Source organism: Schistocerca americana, chromosome 3 (assembly GCF_021461395.2).
Source record: "Schistocerca americana isolate TAMUIC-IGC-003095 chromosome 3, iqSchAmer2.1, whole genome shotgun sequence".
Classification (NCBI taxonomy): domain Eukaryota; kingdom Metazoa; phylum Arthropoda; class Insecta; order Orthoptera; family Acrididae; genus Schistocerca; species Schistocerca americana.
The window spans coordinates 477208134-477235925 of NC_060121.1; the positions used below are offsets into that span (position 1 = coordinate 477208134).

Sequence of the window (27792 nt, forward strand, 5' to 3'; positions counted from 1 at the left end):
CGTATACTACAAATAAATATTATTATGCTTCGATCAGATGACGAAGAGATATGAGGTAACAGTTTAAAGAAAGGAAATCCACAGTGCCAAAATTTTAGAGTTTTAGTTTCTAAGATTGTGGACATTCAATAATTCTGTACTCCGTCAGTTCTAAACAAAATCTATCGAAAGAGTCAAAGAAATATCGTTAAGTTTTTGGTACAGAAAGTGCTGTTAGTAAATCCATATATTTTAGCCCCTCCCCCCCCCCCCCCAATCGTGAACCATGGACCTTGCCGTTGGTGGGGAGGCTTGCGTGCCCCAGCGATACAGAAAGCCGTACCGTAGGTGCAACCACAATGGAGGGGTATCTGTTGAGAGGCCAGACAAACGAGTGGTTCCTGAAGAATGGCAGCATCCTTTTCAGTAGTTGCAGGGGCAACAGTCTGGATGATTGACTGATCTGGCCTTGTAACACTAACCAAAACGGCCTTGCTGTGCTGGTACTGCGAACGGATGAAAGCAAGGGGAAACTACAGCCGAAATTTTTCCCGAAGGCATGCAGCTTTACTGTATGGTTAAATGATGATGGCGTCCTCTTGGGTAAAACATTCCGGAGGTCAAATAATCCCCCATTCGTATCTCCGGGCGAAGAATACTCAAGAAGACGTCCTTATCAGGAGAAAGAAAACTGGCGTTCTACGGGTCGGAGTATGGAATATCAGATCCCTTAATCGGGCAGGTAGACTAGAAAATTTAAAAAGGGAAATGGATAGGTTAAAGTTAGATATCGTGGGAATTAGTGAAGTTCGGTGACAGGAGGAACAAGACTTCTGGTCAGATGAATACAGGTTTATAAATACAAAATCAAATAAGGGTAATCCAGAAGTAGGTTTAATAATGAATAAAAAAACAGGAATGCGGGTAAGCTGCTACAAACAGCATAGTGAACGCATTATTGTGGCCAAGATAGATACGAAGCCCACACCTACCACAGTAGTACAAGTTTATATGCCAACTAGCTCCGCAGATGATGAAGAGATTGATGAAATGTATGATGAGAAAAAAGAAATTATTCAGATAGTAAAGGGAGACGAAAATTTAATAGTCATGGGTGACTGGAATTAAATAGCAGGGACAGGAAGAGAAGGACACGTAGTAGCTGAATATGGAATGGGGGTAAGGAACGAAAGAGGAAGCCGCCTGGTAGAATTCTGCACAGAGCATAACTTAATCATAGCTAACACTTGGCTCAAGAATCATGTCTGAAGGTTGTATACATGGAAGAAGCCTGGATTTACTTCAAGGTTTCAGATAGATTACTTAATGGTAAGACAGATTTAGGAACCAGGTATTAAATTGTAAGACATTTCCAGGGGCAGATGTGGACTCTGACCATAATCTATTGGTGATGAACTGTAGATTAAAGCTGAAGAAATTGCTAAAAGGAGGGAATGTAAGGAGACGAGACGTGGATAAACTGACAGAACCACTGGTTGTAGAGAGTTTCAGTAGAGCATTAGGGAACTACTGACAAGAATGGGGGAAAGAAATACAGTAGAAGAACAATGGTTAGCTTTGAGATACGAAATAGTGAAGGCAGCAGAGGATCAAGTAGGTAAAAAAGACGAGGGCTAATAGAAATCCTTGGGTAACAGAAGAAATATTGAATTTAATTGATGAATGGAGATAATACAATAATTCAGTAAATCAAGCAGGGGAGAGGGAATACAAACGTCTCAAAAATGAGGTTGACAGGAAGTGCAAAATGGCTAAGCAGGGATGGCTAGAGGACAGATGTAAGGATGTAGAGGCGTATATCACTAGGGGTAAGATAGATACTGCCTACAGGAAAACGAAAGAGATCTTTGGAGAAAAGAGAACCACTTGTATGAATATCAAAAGCTCAGATGGAATTCCAGTTCTAAGCAAAGAAGGGAAAGCAGAAAGGTGGAAGGAGTATATAGAGGGTCTATACAAGGGCGATGTAATTGAGAACAATATTATGGAAATGAATAGGATTTAGATGAAGAGGAAATGGGAGATATGATACTGCGTGAAGAGTCTGACAGAGCACTGAAAGACCTGAGTCGAAACAAGGCCCCAGGAGTAGACAACATTCCATTAGAACTACTATACCCTTGGGAGAGCCAGCCTTGACAAAACTCTACCAGTTGGTGAGCAAGATGTGTACGACAGGCGAAATACCCTCAGACTTCAATAAGAATATATTCATTCCAATCCCAAAGAAAGCAGGTGTTGACAGATGTGAAAATTACCGAACTATCAGTTTAATAAGCCACGGCTGCAAAATACGAACACTAATTCTTTACAGACGAATGGAAAAACTGGTAGAAGCCGACCTCGGGGAAGATAAGTTTGGATTCCGTAGAAATGTTGGAACACGTGAGGCAATACTGACACTACGACTAAACTTAGAAGAAAGATTAAGGAAAGTCAAACCTACGTTTGTAGCATTTGTAGACTTAGAGAAACTTTTGACAATGTTGACTGGAATACTCTCTTTCAAATTCTGAAGGTGACTCGGGTAAAATACAGGGAGCGAAAGGCTATTTACAGTTTGTACAGAAACCAGCTGGTAGTTATAGAGAGGTACGAAAGGGAAGCAGTGGTTGGGAAGGGAGTGAGATAGGGTTGTAGCCTATCCCCGATGTTATTCAATCTGTATACTGAGCAAGCAGTAAGAGAAAAAATAAAAATGGGATTAAAATCCATGGAGAAGAAGTAAAAACTTTGAGGTTCGCCGTGACATTGTAATTCTGTCAGAGACAGCAAAGGACCTGGAAGAGCAGCTGAACGGAATGGACAGTGTCTTGAAAGGAGGATATAAGATGAACATCAACAAAAGCAAAACGAGGATAATGGAATTTAGTCGAATTAAATCGGGTGATGCTGAAGGAATTAGATTAGGAAATGAGACACTTAAAGTAGTAAATGAGTTTTGCTATTTGTGGAGCAAAATAACAGATGATGGTCGAAGTACAGAGGATATAAAATGTAGACTGGCAATGGCAAGGAAAGCGTTTCTGAAGAAGAGAAACTTCGAGTATAGATTTGAGTATCAGGAAGTCGTTTCTCAAAGTATTTGTGTGGAGTGTAGCCATGTATGGAAGTGAAACGTGGTCGATAAATAGTTTGGACAAGAAGAGAATAGAAGTTTCGAAATGTGGTACTACAGAAGAATGCTGAAAATTAGATGGGTAGATCACATAACTAATGAGGAGGTATTGAATAGAATTAGGGAGAAGAGAAATTTGTGGCACACCTTCACTAGAAGAAGGGATCGGTTGGTGGGACATGTTCTGAGGCATCAAGGGATCACCAATTTAGTATTGGAGGGCAGCGTGGAAGGTAAAAATCGTAGAGGGAGACCAAGAGATGAATACACTAAACAGATTTAGAAGGCTGGGTGTTGCAGTAGGTGCTGGGAGATGAAGCTTGCACAGGATAGAGTAGCATGGAGAGCTGCATCAAACCAGTAGTCGAACTGAAGACGACAACAATATCATATTTTAGCCAATAAATTCACTTTTACTTTGTGTTCGTAAAAATAACGCTGCAACGCGTAGTTCTGTCCCTGACATACATCGGAAAATCGTTTTTCTCTAAGGCATAACTATCTATTGGTTCTTTGGGGTACTACGAATTTAACAGTGTCATCTATTGATTCTCTGGCTTACTACGCCATGATGATCGTATCACTGTTGTAAACATCCAAACTATAACTTTGAGAAGACGTCTAAAATTTTAAATGGCGATATCTTCATTTCCGTGAACCAGTCTCAGTGAAATAGAGGATATATATTGGCCCAAGTTACCCTCAGTTAAAAACCTCATGAAAATTTGTCTAATAGTTTTGGAGACTAGCGTGTTCTGACAAACAGGCAGACACGATGGTTTTAGATAAAACTTTAAGCTACGACATCTGTTTTTCTTTTCGTGGTCCGATTTTAATGAAATAAAGCTTATGTTGCTCCAGCCATCTGCAGAAACTACAAGAAAATTGTTCTAGTACTTTTGGCGATTAGCGTCTTCAGGCAAACAGACACTACCGTTTTACAATGCTATTATTAGTTTAGAAGAAGAGACCTTTATCAGATAAAACAAAGGAATAGTAGCTAATAACCTGGTAGTCTCTTTGGGTTTACTGCCGGATCCTAAAATCAATATGATCCGACATTTCGGCGATCCATCTGTCCATCTTCAGGAGAAAGCTGGTACTGTTGAGCCCCGCTGTAAACTGATGTCAAAGTTACAAATCGTCGTCGTACATACGCCTCCGTATCGTACACAGCCCATGCGCCGCACATTACAGTTGCTGCCCTCCAAGACTGCGATAGCCCTAGCAGAACCCGGCGTCAACGCTACATCGCTCTCAAGAACTATATCCAAACATACGGAATGGCCGCACCAAAGGGAGTTGAATTTTGATTCGAGATAGTGCAGGGCTCTACATCCTGCCAAGAGGATAACCATTGTCTTTGTTAAACAAATTATCTGCCAATCTAATTTCAGTCACCTGTTTATATACACTGTTCCAAAACGTGGAAGAACTGGCTAGCAACAGTGTCTCGTCAGAATTCATCATAGGACCTTCGTCTGAACAATGTTTCGCTGCCGCTTATTTTTCAGGCTGCTGTAGCATCGTGTGACAGCAAAGTCCCACACACGTGTTCTGAAATGTCCAGATCGAACGGCCGATGTAATCCTTCCCACAATGAGTTCTGTATAGCCCAGGCTTCCTAAGCTCCAAATCATCTTTGAAAGTAGACGGAACACATTCTCAATGTTAAAACTCCTTAAAATTCTTCCATTCAAATTCCATGTCAGTGTTTCGAGGCTTACATCAGCCGTTCGATATGCACAATTCTGGAGAGTTGCGTGGAACATCGCCGTCACACGAGGCGGTAGCGGAAAGTTGTCTGAACGAGGGACACTGGATGTAACCTGAAGAGACTCTGATAACAGCCAGTGCTTCCGGGTTTTGGAGCAGTGTTTATAAAGAGGCAATGGAAATTCTATTGGCACATAATTTGATTAATAAAGTCAAGGATTATTCTTTATATGAATGTGTGTTGTCTGTCCTTGCGGTCATGTCCGAAAAAACAGACACCACATTCATGTAATTGATTCGTTTTGTTGGACAACGAATCCACCACTTTCAGTGCGGATGCACAACTACGTCCGACGTCCTGCGAGAATCTCTAAGTAGCGAGCATGAAGGACGTGGCAGGGACTGTGGATAGGTGGAGCTAGGTGGGAATATCGGTCGGCTGAGATGAGTGCCTAGAGGTTGCGATAAGCACTGTATCCGGGTGGCTCAAGTGGTTAACGAAACTGCCTAATATGCAAGAGACCCCAAGTTCGAATAACAGCCGGCACGCATTTTCACATGTCGCCGTTGTTCACGCGTAATGTCCCGACGCAACTGACATCAATTGTCCCTTTCGTTTCCTTTTTTGTTCTCGCTCCTCCACCTTCAATATACATATAAGAGTTCTTTAGCAAGACGTGGTACGGTGTAATATCTCGAAACAAAACCCAACGTTCCTTGGTCCTGCCGAACGGAGTGTTTGGAGATGGTCTTTCAGTGCCATATATTGTTGTTAGCGCCGGTGTTCTACTGAGGGCGGCAAAAAAAAAAAAAAAAGGTTCAAATGGCTCTGAGCGCTATGGGACTTAACTTCTAAGGTCATCAGTCCCCTAGAACTTAGAACTACTTAAACCTAACTAACCTAAGGATATCACCCACATCCATGCGCGAAGCAGGATCCGAACCTGCGACCGTAGCGGTCGCGCGATTCCAGACTGTAGCGCCTAGAACCGCTCGGCCACCCTGGCCGGCAGGGTGGCACCACCAGCCCAGTATTGGAGGGCAGAAACTTTGGCAGGCTGCGCACGCGCCATGTACGGTACGGTATATAGGATGCCGATTTGCAACCTCGACACCAGTTTTCAGTGGGCCCAGCAGCGCCATTTTTGTCTTGAAGTGGCGGACAGATGGATCGCCGAAAATTATACAGGTTAATTATAGGATCCGCCTGCGAACCCGAATGTACTACAAAGAATTATCAGGTCGGGAAAGTCTACAACATACGTTATTTCAGTTAGATCCATGTAATACGTTGCCATCAGAGAAACTAGATTTTCATAAAACTATCCAAACGATAGTTAGATTTATTATCATGCTCAAAAGTATGCTAATGACCTGATTTACGTTCTGCCTGACTTTCATGCACCTTTCTTGGTGGTTCTTATGGTTACCACAAGCGACCAGTAGAAAATATTGTTCTGTTGGGCGTCTGTCCACATGCACATATCAGGACACAGATTATAGATGAGACAGTTCTTATTGCTTGCTTTATTACAATAAGTGATGTTTCAAAAACTTCACATTCGTTAGCATCTGACGCAAATAATATCCGCATTGAAACTTTCTGTCAGATTAAAACTGTGTGCCGGACCAAGACTCGGACTCGGGACCAATGTATTTCGCGGTTAAGTGCTCTCCTGGTATTTCTTTCACATAAATCATTCAGCAACCCTTACTCAAAACTAATTTTTTTGTGAATGAGAGACTTCGTAAGAATATCTTCGCTCCCAAAATTCTTTACTAATTCAAAGTACTTTTACTCTCTAAAAGGTTTACCAAGCAAATCGTCGTTCATTTGTTGTGTCGCTTTGCGTTAACTAGTGTCACTTAGCAAGTCGGACCTTGAAATTTCATGACGAAAATTTTTCGTACTGGATCTGGGCTCCTGTCCAGCAACAAATTTTTCTATTACCGAAACTCGAAAGATGTAGTTTAATTCAAAATGAACAATGTGCATATGTTTAAACCTGAACGCCACGAATGGGCGTTAAATGTCTTCTTTCATCGGCAGCGAGATGTGTACATGTTTGAAACAGAAATAACATGACGAAAATTCCGATGCAGAATGCGAGACGAACCCCGAACGTACAGTCACCGGTGACAACACACGACAGGACGTTAACTACTGGATTCTTTTTCACCAGTAGGTCGGAGTGGGATGTTTAAACGCGAAATGACGTAATGAACACTTTCGTCTTTGACTGTGAGTTGAAACCGGCACCTCACGTTTGTGTCAATAACGCATGATGAGACATTAAAAATCTAACTGTGTTTTTGTCTAGCAGTTAGGTGTGCATTCTGGAGCTTGAAATAACATGATGAAAATTTTTGTTTCCGGCCAGTACATCAACCCAGCCACGCGCCTTTCGTGGACACATGAGGAGTTTGGAATCTTGGGGAAAAAATGAACTGATTGAACGCTACCGTCCCAAAGGCGTCCAATTCCGCGAATGGAAGTATTCGGGTTCAAATCCCAGCCCAGCATTAGTGTTTTCAGCATCTGAAGTTCAATAAAAATATGACGTAAGTGCTCTGTGTCCTGACATGACGATTGATTTATTAACTAAAATAAAATTTCAACAGTGAAATTCTTGCTGTTGACAACTTTCCCCGACTTCTGCCCATCATGGCCCAAGCTGAACCGACTCGGCTCCAGTCAGTAACGAAGGACATCACATGTAATGAGGATTTGGAACCACGGTGCAATCAATCTTCCTCGGTTGACGTTATCAGAGGTGAAATTGGCCAATTCTTGCCTGTTAATAATGGTCGCCTGAAATGGGAGTCCAACTCAGATCTTACACATACCATGCTAGCATCAGTTCAACAGGCCACCTGACATCAAGCTTTACTGGGTCATGACTACCTGGTAACGGAGGAACCAACATCGGATGAGAGTTCTGATTGTCTGGAGACCGATTACAGCCTGTTAATCAGGCGCTTTTGTGCATGGAAATACCATCATCCACAGAAATATCAGAGTGAAAATATTCGAATGTCCTGATTTGCATTTCAACTGATTTACATCCATCGCACATAATGTACCTTTCTTGCAGCTCTTCTATTCAATCAATATCGCAGAGGCCGTTAGAGACCACTGATTTGAATAACAATCACTCTAGATTTAAAATAACACCAAGCTGAAGTAAATACGATGAACCACTTAACTGGGGATGAGACAGAACTTAACACTTGCAAAACTCAAATTCATTACAATAAGCGACGTTTCAAAACTATTACTATTCTTACTCGTGTCTGAGACCTAATTACCTGTAACTCTGCCTCACAAATAATTCTCTATGATAATTCCAGCTATTATTAGTACAGAAGTTTTCGTCAAAATATTTATAGTCCAAACTCATGCCCATTTCGCTACTGTTGAAACAATTCACTATTTAATGTTTGTTCGATGATAGAAAGCAGCCAGCGTTAGGTAGCAGGTTAGAATATCAGTAAGTTTTAGTTGGAAATCCACAAAAATAAATTAAGTAGCTCATGGCAATATGTTAAAGTACCTTGCCGAAGGACGTCAAACCACCATGATGTGGGAACTTATCATCGTTGTGGTCTGACGAGGAATCCGCCCTGAAAACGAAAAAGAGACCCATGGTATTAAAGACAAAATGGAGTGTCCTAACAAATTATTCATAATAAAGCACATAAATTATGCGCCGCATCGTTATTATAATTTCTATTACACTGTTATTCACAAATAATACAAAAAATTACTGCCTTTTGCTGATCACAGTAATCGGTCAAAAGTAAAGTGAAGGTCCTGAGAAATCTTGAGGTCTACGGCTTGTCATATACAAACAGTACAAGGGCTACGTTACCACTATATTTCTGTGTAAGATGGGTCTACTTCTGTTTATCTTCCTGTCTCGGCGCCAGTGGACCCACGTCATGAAAGCCGAAACAACAATTCAGTGGAGTTAGTGATGTACTGAAGCGTTATGCGTAGCAATTGACATACTGTATCATATTACTTCAGATGAAATTAGTTATTAGTTACCATTAAGACCTGAGTTCTTAGAATTATCTTAAACGTTTCAGTTCAGATATTTCTGGAACAAAAATAGATACTGAAAAACTACTTTCGTGGGTATGAATCTAAGGCAGGGGCTGATAAAAGTAAATACTACGAGATAGCCTAAAACGTAATCAAATTTTAGTTTCACCACAAACTTGTGTATTTTTTAATAGACACAACATGTTATGTCTTATGCAATCAGAGCATGAAAAATCACATCAATTACATCCCGAGAAATTTCAAAGGGAATTTGACTCTTCAAATAAAGGAAACGTGCCGCTTTTGCGCATCGTGAGAGACAAGCGTTAACCCATGTTGCACGTAATCGCGGTGTTTGCTATACTATCTTACTTTCGCTGTTATCACTATGGGCGGAAGAAATAATAGGATTTCTGGGCACGAACACTGATATGTACATAGCGGTTTCCCTCTTGCGCATTTAATTTGTCTACAAACACACTACGGAACAGTTTACGCCGACCCGTTACATTATCGTATGCAACCCCTCGCCTCTGCAGTTCTGTGCTGTAAAGGACTGCAGTCAGCTTTGTATGTGGAAACAATTCACTACGAAGCAGGCTGATGTGTGTAGAGGTTTGTACAGATAGATGGCACTGCGGTACCGTACACTGTAATTGGAATCAATATTGAAAATTACCTGTTCATCCGTTCTAGGCTTTAGACATACTTTTCACAAATGAAGAAATGCTTGACATGTTATTACTTTACGGAGAATGTCTCAAAAGGCCCCACGAGGGTCCCGATTAAATCTGACATTCCACGCTCCTATCCGTAGAACGCCTGTTTTCTTTCTCCTGATAACGACGTCCTCTTGAGTATTCCCCGCCCGGAGATACGAATGGGGGACTATTTTACCTCCGGAATATTTTACCCAAGAAGACGCCATCGTCATTTAACCATACAGTAAAGCTGCATGCCCTAGCGAAAAATTACGGCTGTAGTTTCCCCTTGCTTTCAGCCGTCCGCAGTACCAGCACAGCAAGACCGTTTTGGTTAGTGTTGCAAGGCCAGATCAGTCAATCTTCCAGACTGTTGCCCCTGCAACTACTGAGAAGTCTGCTGCCCCTCTTCAGGAACCAAACGTTTGTCTGGCCTCTCAACAGATACCCCTCCGTTGAGGTTGCACTTACAGTACGGCTATCTGTATCCCTGAGGCACGCAAGCCTCCCCACCAACGGCAAGGTCCATGGTTCATGGACGTAATATTTTAAAACGTTCCTTCAAAGCGGCCTACATAACTGAGAAGCAGTTTAACTCAGCCAACTGTCACCAGGGCTTTAGTGAGAATAAGCTTGTCAAAAGGAACGGGTTGGGATCCAGTCGCACCTTTGTTGATGATTGAAATGGAAAGGTTGCTTTCTTTGAAGCAAGCCTTATCATTGTCATAATTGTTCCCTAGTTTGTTTAACCTTTAAACATAGGTGCGCATCTTAACCCCGAACCTTTCGACATACAGTTTCCAAATAAAAAACAAATATTTTACGTCATCTGTTTGAGTAATTGTCATCAATATAACTTATATGTTTTCATGTGTTGCAGTAGGGCTTTTATTAAGACAAACTGTGTCCAGGGCGTTATAAATACTGCTGTTTCAACCGGTAACGGCCAGGATACAGGTGCGGGTCCTTGTAATTATTGCCATATTGTTCTTGTTTTGCTTTCTCTTGCAAAAGCTTATTCGTTTCACAAATTTGTTAATCTGTAAAGAAAACAAATTTATGATTATATATTGTTAAATAAATAGGCTGTGTGAAAATGAGTTACATTGGTGGGTCCTCCCTTCCACGTTTTCCTTGATACCAGTAATTTCCACGTCTCAACCATTTCGCTAGTGTACCATGAATATCAGGAATCCGGTAAAAGATCAAATCTTCGACATCGCTGCGGCCGGAAAACGATCCTGCAATAACAAGACCAACGGCGACTGAAGATGATCGTTCAGCGTGACATAAGTGCAACCCTTCCGCAAACTGCAGCAGATTTCAATGCTGGGTAATCAACAAGTGTAAGCCGCGAACCATTCACTGAAACATCATCGATATGAGCCTTCGGAGCCGAAGCCCCACTCGTGTATCCTTGATGACTCCACGACACAAAACGTGACGCCTCGCCTGTGCCCGACATTGGACTGTTGATGACTGGAAACATGTTGCCTAGTCGGACGAGTGTCGTTTCAAATTGCATCGAGCGGATGGATGTGTACGGATATGGAGACAACCTCATGAATCAGTGAAACCTGTATGTCAGCAGGGGAATGTTCAAGCTGGTGGAGACTCTCTAATGCTGTCGGGGGTGTGCACTTGGAGTGATATGGGACCCAGATACGACTCTGACAGGTGACACGAACGTAAGCATCCTGTGTGATCACCTGCATCCATCCATGTCCATTGTGCATTTCGCGGAACTTGGGCAATTCCATCAGGACAATGCGACATCCCACACGTCTAGAATTGCTACAGAGTGGCTCCAGGAACATTCGAGTGGCTCCAGGAACACTCTTATGAGTTTAAACACTTCCGCTGGACACCCAACTCCCCAGACACTTTGCAACGTGCTTTTATGAAGAGATCACCTGCCCCTACCCCGTACTCTTACGATTTTATGGACAGCCCTGCAGGATTGATGGTGTCAATTCCCTCCAGTACTACTTCAAACACCAGTAAAGTCCATGCGAAATCGTATTGTGGCACTTCTGCGTGCTCGCGGAGGCCCTACACGATATGAGGCAGGTGTACCAGTTTCTTTGGCTCTTCAGTGTATATTGCCTGTATATGGGATAATTATCTATCTCACTATTTCATAGTGGGAGATGAAATACCTTGCCTGAAAAACGTTCTTGGTTTACATGTGCATCTTGAGGTGAGAGAACACTCATGGGAAACTTTTCAAGTAACCGCAGTTTTCAAAGTCGTACAGTTTGAGAATCGTTCCTCTGTAGAATTTTCTCTATCGAGAGGGAGCCTTTCAGCGCCATCATCGACAAACATCTGTTAACGTATCTGTTGACAATTTCAAGCAACGTATTTCGTGTGCACTGCTGCAAAACAGTTTACAAACTCTACTACAAACTGCAACTGTTCAGAAGAAGAACACTTGAGATGTGTTCATGTTAGCATTAGAACTTAAAATTTTTAAATGTCATTATGAAAAGAGATGGACGCAATATGTGGAAAGGATGAAAATTTAATACTAATGAACAATCACCACCTTTCTAAATTGCCTATATGAAACTTAAAGCCGTGCTGCTCTTGCCCTGTGTGACATACACCAGCTGACCATCTTCTACCTGTGGCGTATGTGGAGAACAGAACTGGATGAATGCATAGTCAGCACGTCGCTTTCCGGCGGGTAACGTCAGATTCAGATTGAAGAGTCTCTACTTCTCCTCAAAGGAGTTGCTCTGTAGGCACTCAACAGCTCGTTTGCTCCTGTCTTCGCCATCTCAACGAAGAGGAATCTTAAGGTGTTGCAATAACTCTGTCCTGGCACCTCTGCCTGCTTCTCAGCTACGGAGTTAGACTATAATGTATTTTAAGTAAACAATGCTGAGGACAAGTATAGCATCATATTCTATGCATATTAATTGTTGAAACAATTAGATAACTTACATTTCTACCACCGATATTGAAACACTTATACTATTCATCTCGACTCGTGTCACTGTTACATTAGAACAATGTCTTATCCTAAGCGGCATGCACGTAGATATGCTCGTACCGATGGTGATCTATCTTTGGCCTCTCAGGTAGCCGGATGTGTGATAACTCACAGGAGGTACTGTAATTTGCGGCAGTAAATCAGAAGTTTGCCGCGAGAATTACACTGCTTTACAAGCAAAGTGAAGCGCTCAGAAGACATGGTCGCACCTCAGTGTACCTTCGTACACGTACACACCATCGGTGGTTATGTAAATGACTTAGAGTCGCAATTCTCCGTGACAGGTAGAACAACCACCAAAGTGCATTATTGTCGTTCGTGTTTCATGCTGTTACCAAGCTTGGTAGGGTATGTAAAGGGCGTGAACAATGTCAGATGTTTAGTGGCCACTGTGAATGGCACTGAGATGCGACGTGCTTGCGTGGGACAGTGTCACCTACACTATGTTTGAGACTGTCTCGTTGTGGGTCTCCATTGGACCTCATGGTCGAATTGTGCAATGCTCAGATTTTTTTCATCGTTAGGATGTGTCAGTCGCCCTTTGTTGGACTACAAGGGAACGTGAGGACAGACAATCATTGTCATGGTTCCGGTCGACCACGTCTGATCATCACAATGAAGGTTCATCGTATTGTGAACCAAGAACATCGTAACATCTTCCCTCTTCGTGTGTGCGCCTGACGTTCGAGAACGAGTAACGTACTCCGTGCAGCATTCTGTGTCAAACCGCACCATTAGAAGGAAAACCAGCAGCAGCTAGATTAGGGCATTGAAGTCCGATGCAGAAGCTGCCTCTATCACCACATCACAAGTGGCTGCGTTTGCTGTGACGCCGTGACTGGAAAGCATGAAGTGTTGGTGAATGTCATCACACTGTGTTCAGCTAAGAATCACGGTTCTGTACAGTCCCGAATGACCATCGTCGCTGAGTTAGCGGCGACCTGGAGAAGGTCACGTTCTCATGTTGCTGAGAGGCGCAATGGTTTTACTGCTGGTGTCATGGTGTGGGAACCATCGGCATGGCCAGATCACAGTGTTTAGTTACTGAGAGAACTCTGACGGTCAACTGTATGTCACAAACATTCTGAAACCTCGAGTGTTACCTCTCAGGTGACAGTATCGTGCTGCTATTTTTCAAGAGGACAATGCTTGGACACACATGGCACGACTCTCTGTGAGCTGTCTGCATGATGCCGTGGTATTCCTACGGGCAGAGATATCCCCAGTACTGACCCCAATAGAACATGCGTGAGACTAGCTCGAACTCCAACTCTGTCCCATTGCGAATATCCAGGATATCAAGGACCAGCTACAAAACTGTGGGCCAGCTTGCCTCAGGAGAGGATTTAACTACTTTACGACACCCTTCCCAAACGAATGAGTGCATGCATCCAGGCCAGAGGCGGTCATACTGATAAGTAGGCTCATATTGCCAAATTTTTGTACATTTGACTCGATTTTGTAATCAATGAAACAACATCCCATACCCTCTCAGACCGGAAGGTTTCACTTAGTTTTCTCCCCCCTTCTGATTGTTTTCCCTTTACTGTCAGGCTGTATACGCTGAACTGTGGCATGTTATGAGCGCAGTTACTCTTGTGTCTGTCGTGATTCTGGTTGAACACATGTCGTCAGTTGGGGTGTACTTACAAGTGCATGGAATCATGGCGTGCCCTGTAGCAGAGCATGATCGTATTTCAACACGTGTTTACATGAGGATAATAGGAAGATCCGAAAACATGGGTGTATTGATACCAATTTTGCTAATAACTTGTTCTGTTAGAAACAACATCCCCTTCATATTTAGTTGTTGGGAACCTGCTGGTGGGATTGCTACACGCGTTGGGATTAAGCAAAGCATTGTAAATATAATCGCTTGTATTCATGTACGACAACTTCCTTTTCAGTTATTGCAATTAGAGCAGCAAATACTTTACCTTTTGCTTGGCTTTCCGACTTTAATCGGAGCTTAGTTCTCTGTGGATAGGTCAGACGTGTGCGCACAGTGGTCAGAATTGCTATCCATGGTCATACTGGGCAATCAACTCCTCTTTCAGGAATGCTATCCATGATCGTCTGAACCCTTCTCTCAATCAGTAACAGGTCATTTCGATTCTTGTATGTACTTAGTTCTTGTACGGAATTACTTTATGCGTCCTGTAAAGTGATCTCTTTCTTTTGTACTTGGTTTGCAATCTGAATCCGATTTCTGACCTTTTGTTTAAATTTGCTTGTTCTGTAAAGGATACTGTTTCTACCAGAAAAAGTTTTTAGCAAACCTGGTGTCAATACACCCGTGTTTCCGAATCTTCCTTTGAGCTTCATGCAAAGACAATTTAAAATACAATCATGGTTTTCTACAAGTCACACTATGGTACCGTGCACTGTTTACCTACAACGCAACTCACAACTGTCAGGATCATTCCCCAACGCTATTAGTATTATCATACAGTACGCGTCTTACAGTATATTTGGGTAATTAATAATACAGGACACTGTTGGTGTTGGCAAATGCCTCAGCGCTGTCAGAACTCTCTACACACCAGCTCTCGCAAAATGCTCAAATAAAAGTCCGTTTTGGTTTTGTATTCAACCTTTAGTGGTTATATTTACCTAGTGTTCAGAGTTGTAACAAACATGAGCGTGGTACGGACGATTTCCTTTAACACACCCGCCCTTACACCAAGAGTTCGTAATCTGTGCTCTTCCCAGTTCACTTTTTTCTTAGAACTAAGTAACCATAATCACGTTCAGTTGTAGCCTTCTGGCACTCAATTGGGAGGTTCAAATTTGTGCAGGAATTCAAGCATGCAACATAAGAATCAGACAAGAAAAGAAGAAGATCGGTCGTCATCAAGTCACTTATAACGAAAGTAGTCACAGATGTATTAGGAATAAAGAAGTTAGACTCTGGGAAGCGTTGGATGAACCAGTACTGGAATTCATTGCCAAAAGGAACAGACGAAAATAAAAAGATTTGATGAATATAAAGCAGTTGAAAACAACATAACAATAATGTTCCGTTTAACTCCGCCAAAGCCGGTCCCAAGCCCGGTTGAAAAAGGAGGAGGGGGAGGAGTAACAACCTCGTTAAAAAACCTTGGTTCACCTGGCCCGGGTGATAGTACCTCGTAAGGGTCCCTTGCTAGGGTAACGGTGAAGACCTCAACGGCAGTGAAGGCGGAGATGAAGATCATCGGAACGGTGGAACTGGCGGTAGAGGTGAAGATTAACCAACGGTCCAGAAGGCGGAAGAAGACACTATATGTCCCAACGGCTTTTGGAGCGGAAGAGTTATCTTCAATCAGCAGCGTCTGTACTTCAGAGAAGCGGCTGCGAAAGGCGTCTGTACTCCAGAGGAGCGGCCTGAATTAACTTCTTAGTGTAGCGAAGTAAGTCTTAGTGGAAGGAGGTGTATACCTCTGGAAACAACAGCTTTAACCAAGTATCAGAAATGGAAGGTGCAATGAGAAAGTTTCCTCCCCGTGGTGGTAATACCGCCGAAGCTGGGCATTCGGATCCGGGGGCCCAGCATCATTGCGCAACAGACCAGTCGGAGGGTCCTAGGATCCCTAACGCTAAACATAGGAACAGACATCAAACGTTCATAGGAACACTGAACGTGAACTCAATGCTGAGAACAGGTAAACAAAAAGAACTGACAAAACTAATGGATGAACACAAACTAAAAGTTCTGGCTATACAAGAAACAAGATACCCAGATGAGGATACAGTACAGGCAGACCAGTACAGGATTTATAAAGGGAAACCAGCACAGATAGTAAAGAATACAAAAGGTCTTCGGGTATATGGCACAGCATTTGTGATACATAACTCATTTTCTACTAAGGTACTAGAATTTAAATCTAAATCACCAAGAATATCATTGATAACATTCAGAAATAAGAATAAAAAGTACACACTTATAAATGCCCATGCACCAATAAATAAAGACAACCAACAAAATCCAGAGAAAGTGCAGACATTTTGGGAGGAACTGGAAGAAACAATAGGGAAGATCCCTGAGCAACACACTACAATTCTGTTAGGAGACTTTAATGCACAAATTGGAAGAAACGAATTATCAAAAAGCACAGGGAGGTTTACAGCACGCACTAAAACTAACATGAAATGCCAGAGATTAGTAGAGTTTTGTGAGAAATTCAAATTGAACATTATGACAACTAAATTCCAGAAGAATCCCAAAAAACAAACAACATGGAAATCACCGAACAAATTACTTGGCGAGTTCCAGATTGATCACGTGGCAATAAGTTATGATAATTCAAGGGACATTCAAGATATACAGGTGGTGAAAGGGGCCAACTTTGATTCTGACCATTATCTGACCAAAATTAAGATGAAATTAACACCAGAAAGAAGTCACAAGAGTGACGAAACAAAAATAGCCAAATACAGAGTACAGGACTTAATGCTCAATCAGCAAGTCTTAGACGACTACAAGGAAAAGACAGATAAAATCAAAAGTCACAAATGGGAAGAAATTGCAACCTCAATACGAGACGCAGCAGAACAAACAATTTTACTAACCAAAAAGAAAAAGCATCCCTGGTGGAATGAGGTCTGTGAGAAAGCACTACAGAAAAGAGCCAGAACTTGGGAGAAATACAGCTCAACCAAAAGGCCAACTGACTGGGAGCAGTTCAAAACGCAAAGACGTGAAACGACGAAAATCATTAAAAGTGAACGAAGGAAATATGACACACAACAAATACAGAAAATACAAGATGAATTTTCTAAGAATAATACACGCAATTTCTTTCAAACATTCAGAACTACAATAACAAGATATAAACCACCGACACACTGCTTCAAAGATGAAAAAGGAAATCTGATCACCAGCGTGGAACAAAATTGCCAACACCTAGCGAACTACTTTGAAACGCTGCTAAGCTGCAAAAGACCTGATGAAACCTTGACATTTGAGAAGCCTAAGAATAAGCTACCAGACTCTGAACCACCTAATAAAGAAGAAATTAAAGAGATCTTGAAAGGATTGAAAAACAATAAAGCATCTGGTAAAGATTCGTTAGTCGCGGAACTACTGAAATACGCAGGAGAAAACTTAATAAATAATTTCGAGGCGCTGTTTGAAGAGATTTGGAATACAGAGAAGATTCCGGAGGAATGGAAGACAGCATTGATACATCCGTTACATAAGAAGGGTGCCAAGACAAATGCAAATAACTACAGAGGTATCTCATTGTTATCAGTGGCCTATAAGATCCTATCCAAGGCACTACAAAACAGGATTGAAAATCAGGTAGAGAAAGAACTGGGTGAATATCAGGCTGGGTTTAGAAAAGGAAGATCATGCAGTGAACAGATATTCAGTCTACTCTCCATAATACAACTTCGCGCACGCACATCGACAAATCTAGTAATTACATTCATAGACTTCAAAAAAGCATATGATTCTATTGATAGACCAACTCTGATTAACACATTAGAAGAATTTGGGATTGATGATAAAAGCAAAAGTCTAATCCAGGAAACCCTTACGGGAACAAAATCGCAAGTGAAGTTTTTGGGTAGATTGTCACAACCGTTTGTAATTGGAACAGGTGTTAGACAAGGGGATGGGCTCTCCCCGCTGTTGTTTAACATTGTCCTTGAAAAAGTGGTCAGGGAATGGAGAAAGAAGATGGCAGAAGCTGGAGTGAAAAATGGGATAACGTTAGGAAGAAATAAAACAAAAATTGAATGTCTGGCATTTGCTGATGACATGGCAATATTGGCAGATGACATCGAAACAGCAAAGATTCAGATAGAAATGCTGCATGAGATCGCTGAGAAGACAGGTCTACAAATATCGTATGAAAAGACAGAACTGATGATACAGGACAAAACAGACCCAACACAGACATTGCAAACTAAATATGGAATAATTAAGAGAGTTCATAAATTTAAGTATCTAGGGGAATGGATTACACCGACAGGGTTACCAAATGTTTCACTACAGGAAAGAGCAATAAAGATGGAAACGGCATACCAGCTATGCCGAAATGTATACAATAAAAAGTCGATCTCCATCAATGCCAAGCTCAGGCACTACAATGCGGTAATAAAACCAGAAAGTTTGTATGCGATTGAATGCATCCCACTGAACAGAAAACGTCTGTTGGAGAAATTGGAAATAAAAGAGAGAAAAATACTGAGAAAGATCTTAGGACCTAAAAAGGATGGACAGGATTATAAATTGCGATCCAATAGAGTTATACGAGAAAATTGAAAAACTGACAACATCCTTTAAAAAGAGAAGACTGAGTTTCTATGGGCATGTCAAAAGAATGGCACCAGAAAGAACGGCAAAGAAAATCCTGGAATACATGGAAAGCAGAAAGACACAAATTAACTGGCTGAAAGAAGTAAAAGAAGACATTGCAGAAATGAACATTATACCAGAGACAGTTTACAACAGAATGGAATATAGGAATGCCATCAACAAAATACAGGGATTCAAAGACCGAACGCAATCAAAGAAGACGGGAACAACCTGGTCGCAAGAACGTAAAGAAGCCCACTCAGAAAAAATGAAGAAGTACTGGGAAGAACGCAAGAAAAAGCACAAGAAATGACTGATGCTTAGCGTAGTCCAAAGTTGACTGTAACGAATAATAATAAAATAATAATAATGTTCCGTTTAGTAAAAGGGAAGTACCAGCGAAAAATTAGCAACAGAAGACGATTTAAAAAATTGGAAACTGGATGAAGCTTAACTCGAAATTAGAGAGAACCAAGATTAACATAGTGAGAGATAATAACTGCAAGCTGCTATTTTACATAGAAGATGTAATTGACAGATATAAAGGTATATTAAAGACCTGCACAACGGTGCAGAAATTGGAAGTTTAGTTAAGTATAGTGAACAGGAAAACTAGGTGATGAAAAGAGCAAGGGATCATTAATGACAATAGCACAGAAGAGTTTTTCCCTGCACTAAATAGGTCAAAATAAACTAGAGCAACGGGTATAGAAGACATTCTTGATTAGGTCCTACAAAATAGAGGTCCTACAAAACAGTACTGACAGCATCAAAAGTAAACTGTTTACTATCGTACTTAAATGGAGATGAGTAGGACTGCTGAAGATGGAGGCAGTGCTATCAGGGACAAGCCGTAGCCTCTTGAAAGAAGTAGAAGATACCCAAGTGTGTTTTCCATTCTGTTTGTGAATGTTGTCGCCAGGTAAACAGATACTTCCTGAAGTAGGCATGCCAGAGAAACAATTTGAGTAACTTCAAGTATTTCAAATTTTGGTTCAGTTCTTAAGATGCCGAAGATGACAGTTTTCTTTCGATAATGGCTAGATTGTAAAGGGAAATGGGTCCAATTCTAAATAAATTCTTGTGTATGGCGTATTATTATATGATATGTTTGAAGCTGTGCATTCAATATGTTCGTAGTGGTCTCTGCTAGCTAATCGACAAACAAAGTATATTACAACTATATATGGTCAAATACATCAACCTAATAGTTCCTTATGGTGTTCAGTTCCTTACTTTCCTTAGTTCCAGAAACACGTTACACGATTTAACTTACGCGTTTTGTTCTGTAAAAACATGTTCCGTGCTCCATGTGTATATCTACTGTAGGCGATCACACAGATAACAACAGGGGTCACAAAACCGACATATTCGTCACGAAAGAACAGCAACTATATAGATGTTTTATACAAATCCCATTTATCTGAGATGCACAATTTTCAATCCAGGACATATTTAGATCTCTCTGTATCGGCTTCAGATATACGTAGTTGCATGAGCGGCCTCCAGAAGCTCATGTAAGTACAATACAGTACTCTGGTGTAAAGTTATGACACAGAAATGACAGGCTGCTGTTGCAATTAGTCCTCTGATGTGAGGGTCTGAGAGAGACATGACGGGATGCTGACGAAACTACTTGCACATAGCTCAGAGAGATCAAAACACGTCCTGTATTGAACAATGTACAACTGAGACTGAAGAATAAGAGAGAATCATTTCAAATTACTCTTTGTGCTAAATTGATTCGTTAAGTGGCCAACCAGTCTCATAACAATAAATTAATTTAATTGCAGATAGCGATCTGCATAGTAATGTAATGAAGGTCCAACAAAAAATAAAATTGAATGATCTCGTGGCATTGTTAGCCGGGAGGCCCCATCTGGGGAAGTTCGACCGCTGGGTTGCAAGTCTCCTTCCAGTAGACGCCACATTGGGCGGGTTGTTCGTCGGTAATGACGATGAAAGGGTAATGAGGACAACACAACACCGAGTCCAACAGCGGAGAAAATCTGCTGGGCCCGCTGCACGGTAGACAAACACGTTACCACTCAGCTGAGTAGACAGGCTGAGGTCCAAAACAACATATCCCTCTAAAGAGTGAGACTATAGTCATATATGTTCTTCAATAATTATTTTATTAAAACATATATGCATTTTACTCATAAAAAATCTACTGATGACAGGAAGGTGGTGAAATATGTCTGGCGCCGTCGGCTTGAGAGTCAAATTTGTCGGTGTTTACACAGTAACCGATATCGGGCGGCTTGCCTTTCAGTTTTTGCACTTCTCTCCTATACTTCTGCGAAATGTTTCAACACCAACATTAACACACGTTCTGTCACTGCCCTTTTCTTTTCAAGAGTTACCAAATGTCATAAAAATAGTATATCCTTCCACAAGAAAAATAGACTTGTTTCAATACCTCACTTCCTGCAAGAAATAAGAACCCCACTATCTCCTATCATTTACCAAAATCCTTGTTTTCTTCTCTTGAGCAATTCACGAAATCAAAATGGTGCAACATTTAACTGGTTCATCGTGTATTAGCATACATTTTCTACTTTTGTGCGTTGCCAACTAGGAGTAAAGAAACGGTGCTCCAGCGAACACTATTCATGCTTTGCAAACTAGAATGGAGGGGAATTTCACAGAACCAAATCCATGATCTCCCTGACATCAGTCGAACAAGTTCACAGATTCTGATTGGCAACTTGGCTGCTTCACAACATACTGAATTCTTTACGTCATGTATTACTTCCTGTTCTGAAATCCCTATACTTTGACTGATCTCATATACCTCATCAGTGACCATTTCTGTTTGGCTACAAGAATCCTTCTTGATGTTGAAATTTCTACAAATACGAATGCAATTAGACATAGCACGGTTCGATCTGAGGCAGAGCCCTATAATACAATGCAGCAGGCAGGCGTGGGCGTGGTGACGTACCAGGGCGTGTGGCAGGCGTGCGTGAGCGTCATGTAGCGGACGCCCAGAGTGTAGAGGACCCGCAGCACAGCCAGGCTGCTGCCGATGCTGTGGCCGCCCTCCACGCCGATCAGGCTGGCGATCCGGCGCCCCGCGTGCGCCGACACGATCTCTGCAACAGCAGTCGGCCGACGTCTCAGGCAGCTGGCCCGACACATCACGTGCATTGTACAGCCCGGGACATCTACAGACATGTCTTCGTTGGTCATCGGGGCTCAATTCGAAGCGGGTCTCATCACTAAAAACAATTCTACTCCTGTCGATGAGATTCCAGAGCGAAGATATGTCTAGAGATGCCCTGGACAGCGGTGGGATATCAACCTGACAGTAGCCCGCCATACAGCCTGGCAACCAGAAGTGATGATCTGGGATGCCATTTCTTTTAACAGCAGTACCGCTTTGATTGTCATCCATGGCACCCTTACAGCAGAGTGGTACGTCGACGATATTCTACGCCCTACTCTGTTGCTCTTCGTGGCAAGCCATCCTGGGCTTACATTTCAGCAACGCAACGTCTGCCTGTACAAGGCGAGAATTTCTACTGCTTGTTTTTTGCTTGCCAAACCATACATTCGCTAGCACGGCCTCCTGATCTCTCCCCAATTGGGAACGTTTGAAGCATTATAGGCAGGGCCCTCCAACCATCTTTAGATTTCGACGATCCAAAGAGCCAGTTGGATTTAATTTGGCACGATATCCCTCAGAAGGATATTTAACAACTCTGTCATCAATGTCACGCTGAATAAATGCTTACCTAAGGGCCAGAGGTGGACCAACACATTATTGGCTTCCTAAATTTGTTAAGATCTTTCTCTTGAACGAATCAAAATTTTTTTTCTGAAAATCTAATATGTTTGCATGTGCATGTACATTACATCTAACGATTTGCGTCCTTCGGATAATACCTTTGTGGTGCTTTGTGTTTTATTATTCACATAATTCTTTCATGGTGCTTCGTTCTTTTCTTCAGTTTTCTGACTGGTTTGATGCAGCTCACCATTCCTCTCCTGTATCAGACTCTTCATCTCAAAGTAGCACTAGCAAAATACATTCTCAATTATTTTCTGCATGTATTCCAATCTTTGTCTTCCACTACAGAGTTCTATCCTCTACAGATCCCGTTAGTATCATGTAAATTATTATGTGACATCTTAACAGATGTCCTACCATCCTGTCCCTTCTTCTTGTAAGTGTTTTTCGTATATTCTTTTCCTCACCGTTTCTGCAGAAAACCTCTTCATTCCTTACCTTACCAGCCCACCTAATTTTCAACATTCTTCTGTATCAGCACACTTCGAATGCTTCGATTCTCTTCTGTTCCAGTTTTTCCACTCTCCACGTTTCACTAAAGTACAATGCTGTGCTCCAAACGCACATTCTCGCAAATTTCTTCCTCATTTCACTACCGACTCACAAAAATTCGTTTAAAGACTGGCTCACCAATCACATTGGCAAATTTCGTTCGAAGCTATAAATAATTTGCCATTGAATATTGGAACAAGTACATAGCTTATTACTCTACAGACAATTAAAAAGCAGCATTTACATTTGCTTATAAATATAAATAATAAAATAGGAATTCGTATTTGTTGAAAATGTGTTTTACCTTGAATGCTACGCCACAAAACCTGAAATGTGAAATAAAAGCAACAAATTTTTCACATTCTACTTGCTGCTATCACCAGTAGATGGCTGTACTGTAGAAAATTAGTCGCTACCGACACCAGCAAATGGCTGCACTGTAAAATCGGGAAGTTTTCGATCTCTGTATCACGATTTCTTACTACCACTCTTCGATTCCTTCACAGCTAAAAAATGTAGCAGAGTGGTGAATTATTTACCACATCAAAGACGTTGGCAAAACTCTGAACGTTTGTGAAATACGTCAGCAATGCTACAACTGCGATGATTACATTGAATTTTGAGATTAATACACGGAAAGACGCTGTAAGACTCAAATCAATTAATGTGATGTCGCGATATTGCAAAACTATATCTATAATGTAAAATAATACGTGATTTAATGACCACTTATACACATATTTGCCAAATTAGTGGCCAGATTTCTAAAGTATGCACCCCAATGCTAGTATTAAAGGTCTAATAACAATTTAAATTTTAGGCGTAATAATTCGATGACATAAAACTAATCTTACCAGGCTAATCACTGCAGAAATATAAGCTAGCAAAAAATACTACACTAATCAGGCAAATAGACAGAATGAAAATAGCTTATTAGGCCAACTTTTGATGTAAGTCACAACGTAACCCCAACATACATAGTCACAGATTTAAATTGTTCTAAAGTACCTTTTCAGGAGGGTGAGAAGCGGCTGCACTGTAGAAAATGAGTCTTTATTAACACAGCAAAGGGCTGCACTTTAAAATCGAGTCATGTTCGATTTTTGTAACACGATTTCATACTATCACTCTTCGATTCCTTCGCACTTAAAATTCGCAGCCGAGTGGCAGTATCTTACTCACTAAGAAAATATAATCTATAATGTTGACTGAGAATTACTACTGTTGTTACAAATGACACAGGCCTACAGGATGCTATGTAAACAAGAGGAGTTTGGAATCATAAGGGTCTCAAAAGCATGAGAGCCTGTATTTGTCCTATATTATTTTCTCACAATATTCCAAAAATACGTCAGAAACTTGAAAATTTCGACGTTCGAATTGAAATGATATCTAAATATGTAAAGTGTATTCAGTCTGTGCAGCTGCCTTTCTGGAAACTACGGTTCACGAAAATAAAACCTGTAACCGACTACATCACCACAAACACGCAAGCAACTCAAATGTCTTATTAGGGAAGGAAGGCATAAGGTACTTTTATCACCAAATATCATTTAAACTCAAGAAGAACTTTGACTACCTGTAAAAACACGGTCAAAGATGGAATCAGTGAGAGATGTGATATTTCCAAAGACAGTATCAGAGACAATGTCTCGGAAAAGAAATGAAACTTCGTACCATATACTGTGAAACATGTTATACTTTGGAACCAGAAATTAAATATTGTCACATCTAAATTGTCTTTGTAACATATGAAAATTCATGTTAATCATAAATAAGCAAAACCGCTAGACAATTCAATTTCATGTACCGTGCAAGCATAACGAACCATTAAACTACACCTAATATAGAATGCAAGACGTCGTATGATCGCCCTCTATAGCGTCCCCAGTGCCAAATTTTTATCATGTAGCCGAATAATAATTTCTCTGTGTAGGTTTAGATTGCAAAGAAATAATTTATGACAGAATGATCTAAAGAGACGACAAGCTACACTCTTTTGTTAATTTTTTAGTCGACCTCACTTCTTTTTTTGTCTTGAATATGTCGACGGACATGTTGCGAGAGCTGTCGAATGTAAGCATATTTGTATGAGTTAAGCATATAATATACTAATTTAATATTACTGTGCACTTTTAATTTGTAAGAGGTGATCCCGATTTCATGTCCGCCTTCCTTGAATTAACCTGCATTCAAGTAATTTACAGTTCAACAATCGCAGCGGCCGATGCAGCCAACGACGCCATTACGTGGCGATATTAACTTATGAAAAATTAGCGGAAGCGGAAAACTCGCCCGCTATTAACATAATATTAATTTTTCTCCACAGCCGCCCGACGTTGCAGAAAATACTTAGCTTTAAGATTCTTATTTTCAGTACCATAGCCGAGACCCAGAGCCAGGACTCTGACTACAATACAATGGTTAACGGAGGTAAGAAAAATACTCTCGCGCGTGTGTGGGCCGCAGTTGTAATTAACAACTAAAGATCTTATGGTTTAAGGTGAACTGACTAGCCGAGGAAATTAATATGAAAACTTTATTACATTGTTCAACTTAAATATCATTTTTATTAAGGCCCACCACGTAAGTCGGCAACAATCAAAAAATAATAACAACAATAATAATATACATATATTAAGTTACGACGGCCGACGGACGCGAGACCTCCCATAGCTATAAATGCTACAAAAATGCCACAACACATATTAAAGTGATGCTGTTGTCCCTAACTTACCGATATATAGATGCAGACGTGGAAGTTGTTGAGTTCTAAAATATAGTGAGTCACAACAGGAAATGACGTTACACACTGTACCAACCCATGATACTACCTCAGCTGAAATATACTCTTAGTATCAAGCCCTCAGCTACATTTTTCATGTTACGACTTCCAATAAGCAAAGCTTAAACAAAATAGCTGTAAATATTACGAGATTTGCTAACTCAACATATCTGTGTGACAACATGACAGTGCCGGTTTGGAGAGACAAAGATATCGACGTTGCAACGCATGAAATGCACGGAAAACAGAAATGAATTAACGTGATTACAGCAGCAATAGCACTGAGGAATTACTAATAATTGCCGAAGTGATGTAATTTAATTCCATAACAGAGTACTTGAAAAGAGAGATGTAAGTCAATCTGTAAGGGGTCAAACACACGATCCATTATGTAGTGGTCTCCAGCCTAGCAATACCATTTTCTTTAGCCAAGGAAGGTGTAAAATGTTAACTGTAGTATGCATAATTTGCAAAATCTCTATGGCGGTTACCAATGGCTTTGCGCACGCCTGGATTTGTCATCTGACATGTACGATATATTACGCAAGTTTTATGGTATTTTTTTCAATTTCAACACTTTATAGACAGGAAACCTTACTAAATTTTATTAAGCGTTTATTAACGATACTGTCAACAGTTGTAATACTTATATTAGGAGACTAATTTCAAACCTTACAAGTTCATTTCCAAACCTGGCCTACTGGGTTTGCACTCACAGTGCCTGATCTTAATAATAAACATCAAAGAGGTGACACATGCCTTATAAAATGTTTGCAGAATGATTGTCACAATCCACACGTGCCTCTTAGCAAGTGAAAATCAGTTATTGACAGAATCGTTAATAAGCCTTCATGAAGTTTTAGTCTATGTTAAACAGTGGACCCTAACCATCTTATCGTGTAGTATAACCCTAACTGTCGCTGTACTGGCGAGCTGTCACCTCCAAGTCAATATTGGCTCCATCTAGGAAAAGCTTTGTAGAACTATCATTAAAGTAGACTTATAGAGTAGTTTCATGTGGCAGAATAGTAAGTAAATACCACAAGTGCTATGCATGAATTAATGATGTCGCAGCATGTTCGACAAAAAGATGGTTGTGAATAATAACATAATGGGATAATATAATGGTATATTCAACGATTTGTGTGTGACAGAATACCAAATCGCGAAGGGCGATTATGACGCTGACGTTATTGTGGCGAACACTGCTTCACCCACCGTTTTAATATAGAACTTCTGTCGGAATCTCCTATTATAGCCATATGAAGAGAGAGTATAGTTAATGGACCACCTCTACGCCAGTAGATAAACAGCGGAAACGTTCTTAAACACCATACAGCGACTGCTCTTTAAGTTATTCGTTAATTGGCACCACATGGAAACAACTGGCACAGAGCAGAGTGGAGCATATCATAAATACTGTTACATGGCGTTTAATACACTTAAGCCTGTTGTGAACGTGTATATACATCCTGCTACGCTTCTTACATTGCTCTGGGCGTGTGTATGCGCCCTGAGACGCCGATCTCTCATTGCTGTGCACGTGTTACTTCCATACCTTCGGTGAATGAAAACTTTTCGAGTATTTATCACACAAAAAGAAAATGGCTTTGAGCACTATGGGACTTAACTTCTGAGGTCATCAGTCACCTAGAACTTAGAACTACTTAAACCTAACTAACCTAAGGACATCACACACATCCATGCCCGAGGCAGGATTCGAAGCTGCAACCATAGCGGTCGCGCGGTTCCAGACTGTAGAGCCTAGAACCGATCAGCCACTCCAGCCGGCGTATCACACAAAACTCATGCCTCATTGGGCGCTAAAATTTGGAGAAAGCCGCGCTTGGAT

At 41.1% G+C, this 27792-nt stretch overlaps 1 protein-coding gene across 1 annotated transcript in view; it reads right to left on the reverse strand.

Annotated features, from left to right (window-relative positions):
- LOC124606161 (dipeptidase 1-like) overlaps positions 1-27792 on the reverse strand; it is a 297352-nt gene that overhangs the window by 76441 nt on the left and 193119 nt on the right. Inside the window, exons 5-6 of the mRNA XM_047138128.1 lie at positions 21815-21965; positions 8389-8458 (exon numbers count right to left, since the gene is read on the reverse strand). Coding sequence (XP_046994084.1) covers positions 8389-8458; positions 21815-21965 — 221 coding nt within the window. The remainder of the gene's footprint in view (positions 1-8388; positions 8459-21814; positions 21966-27792) is intronic.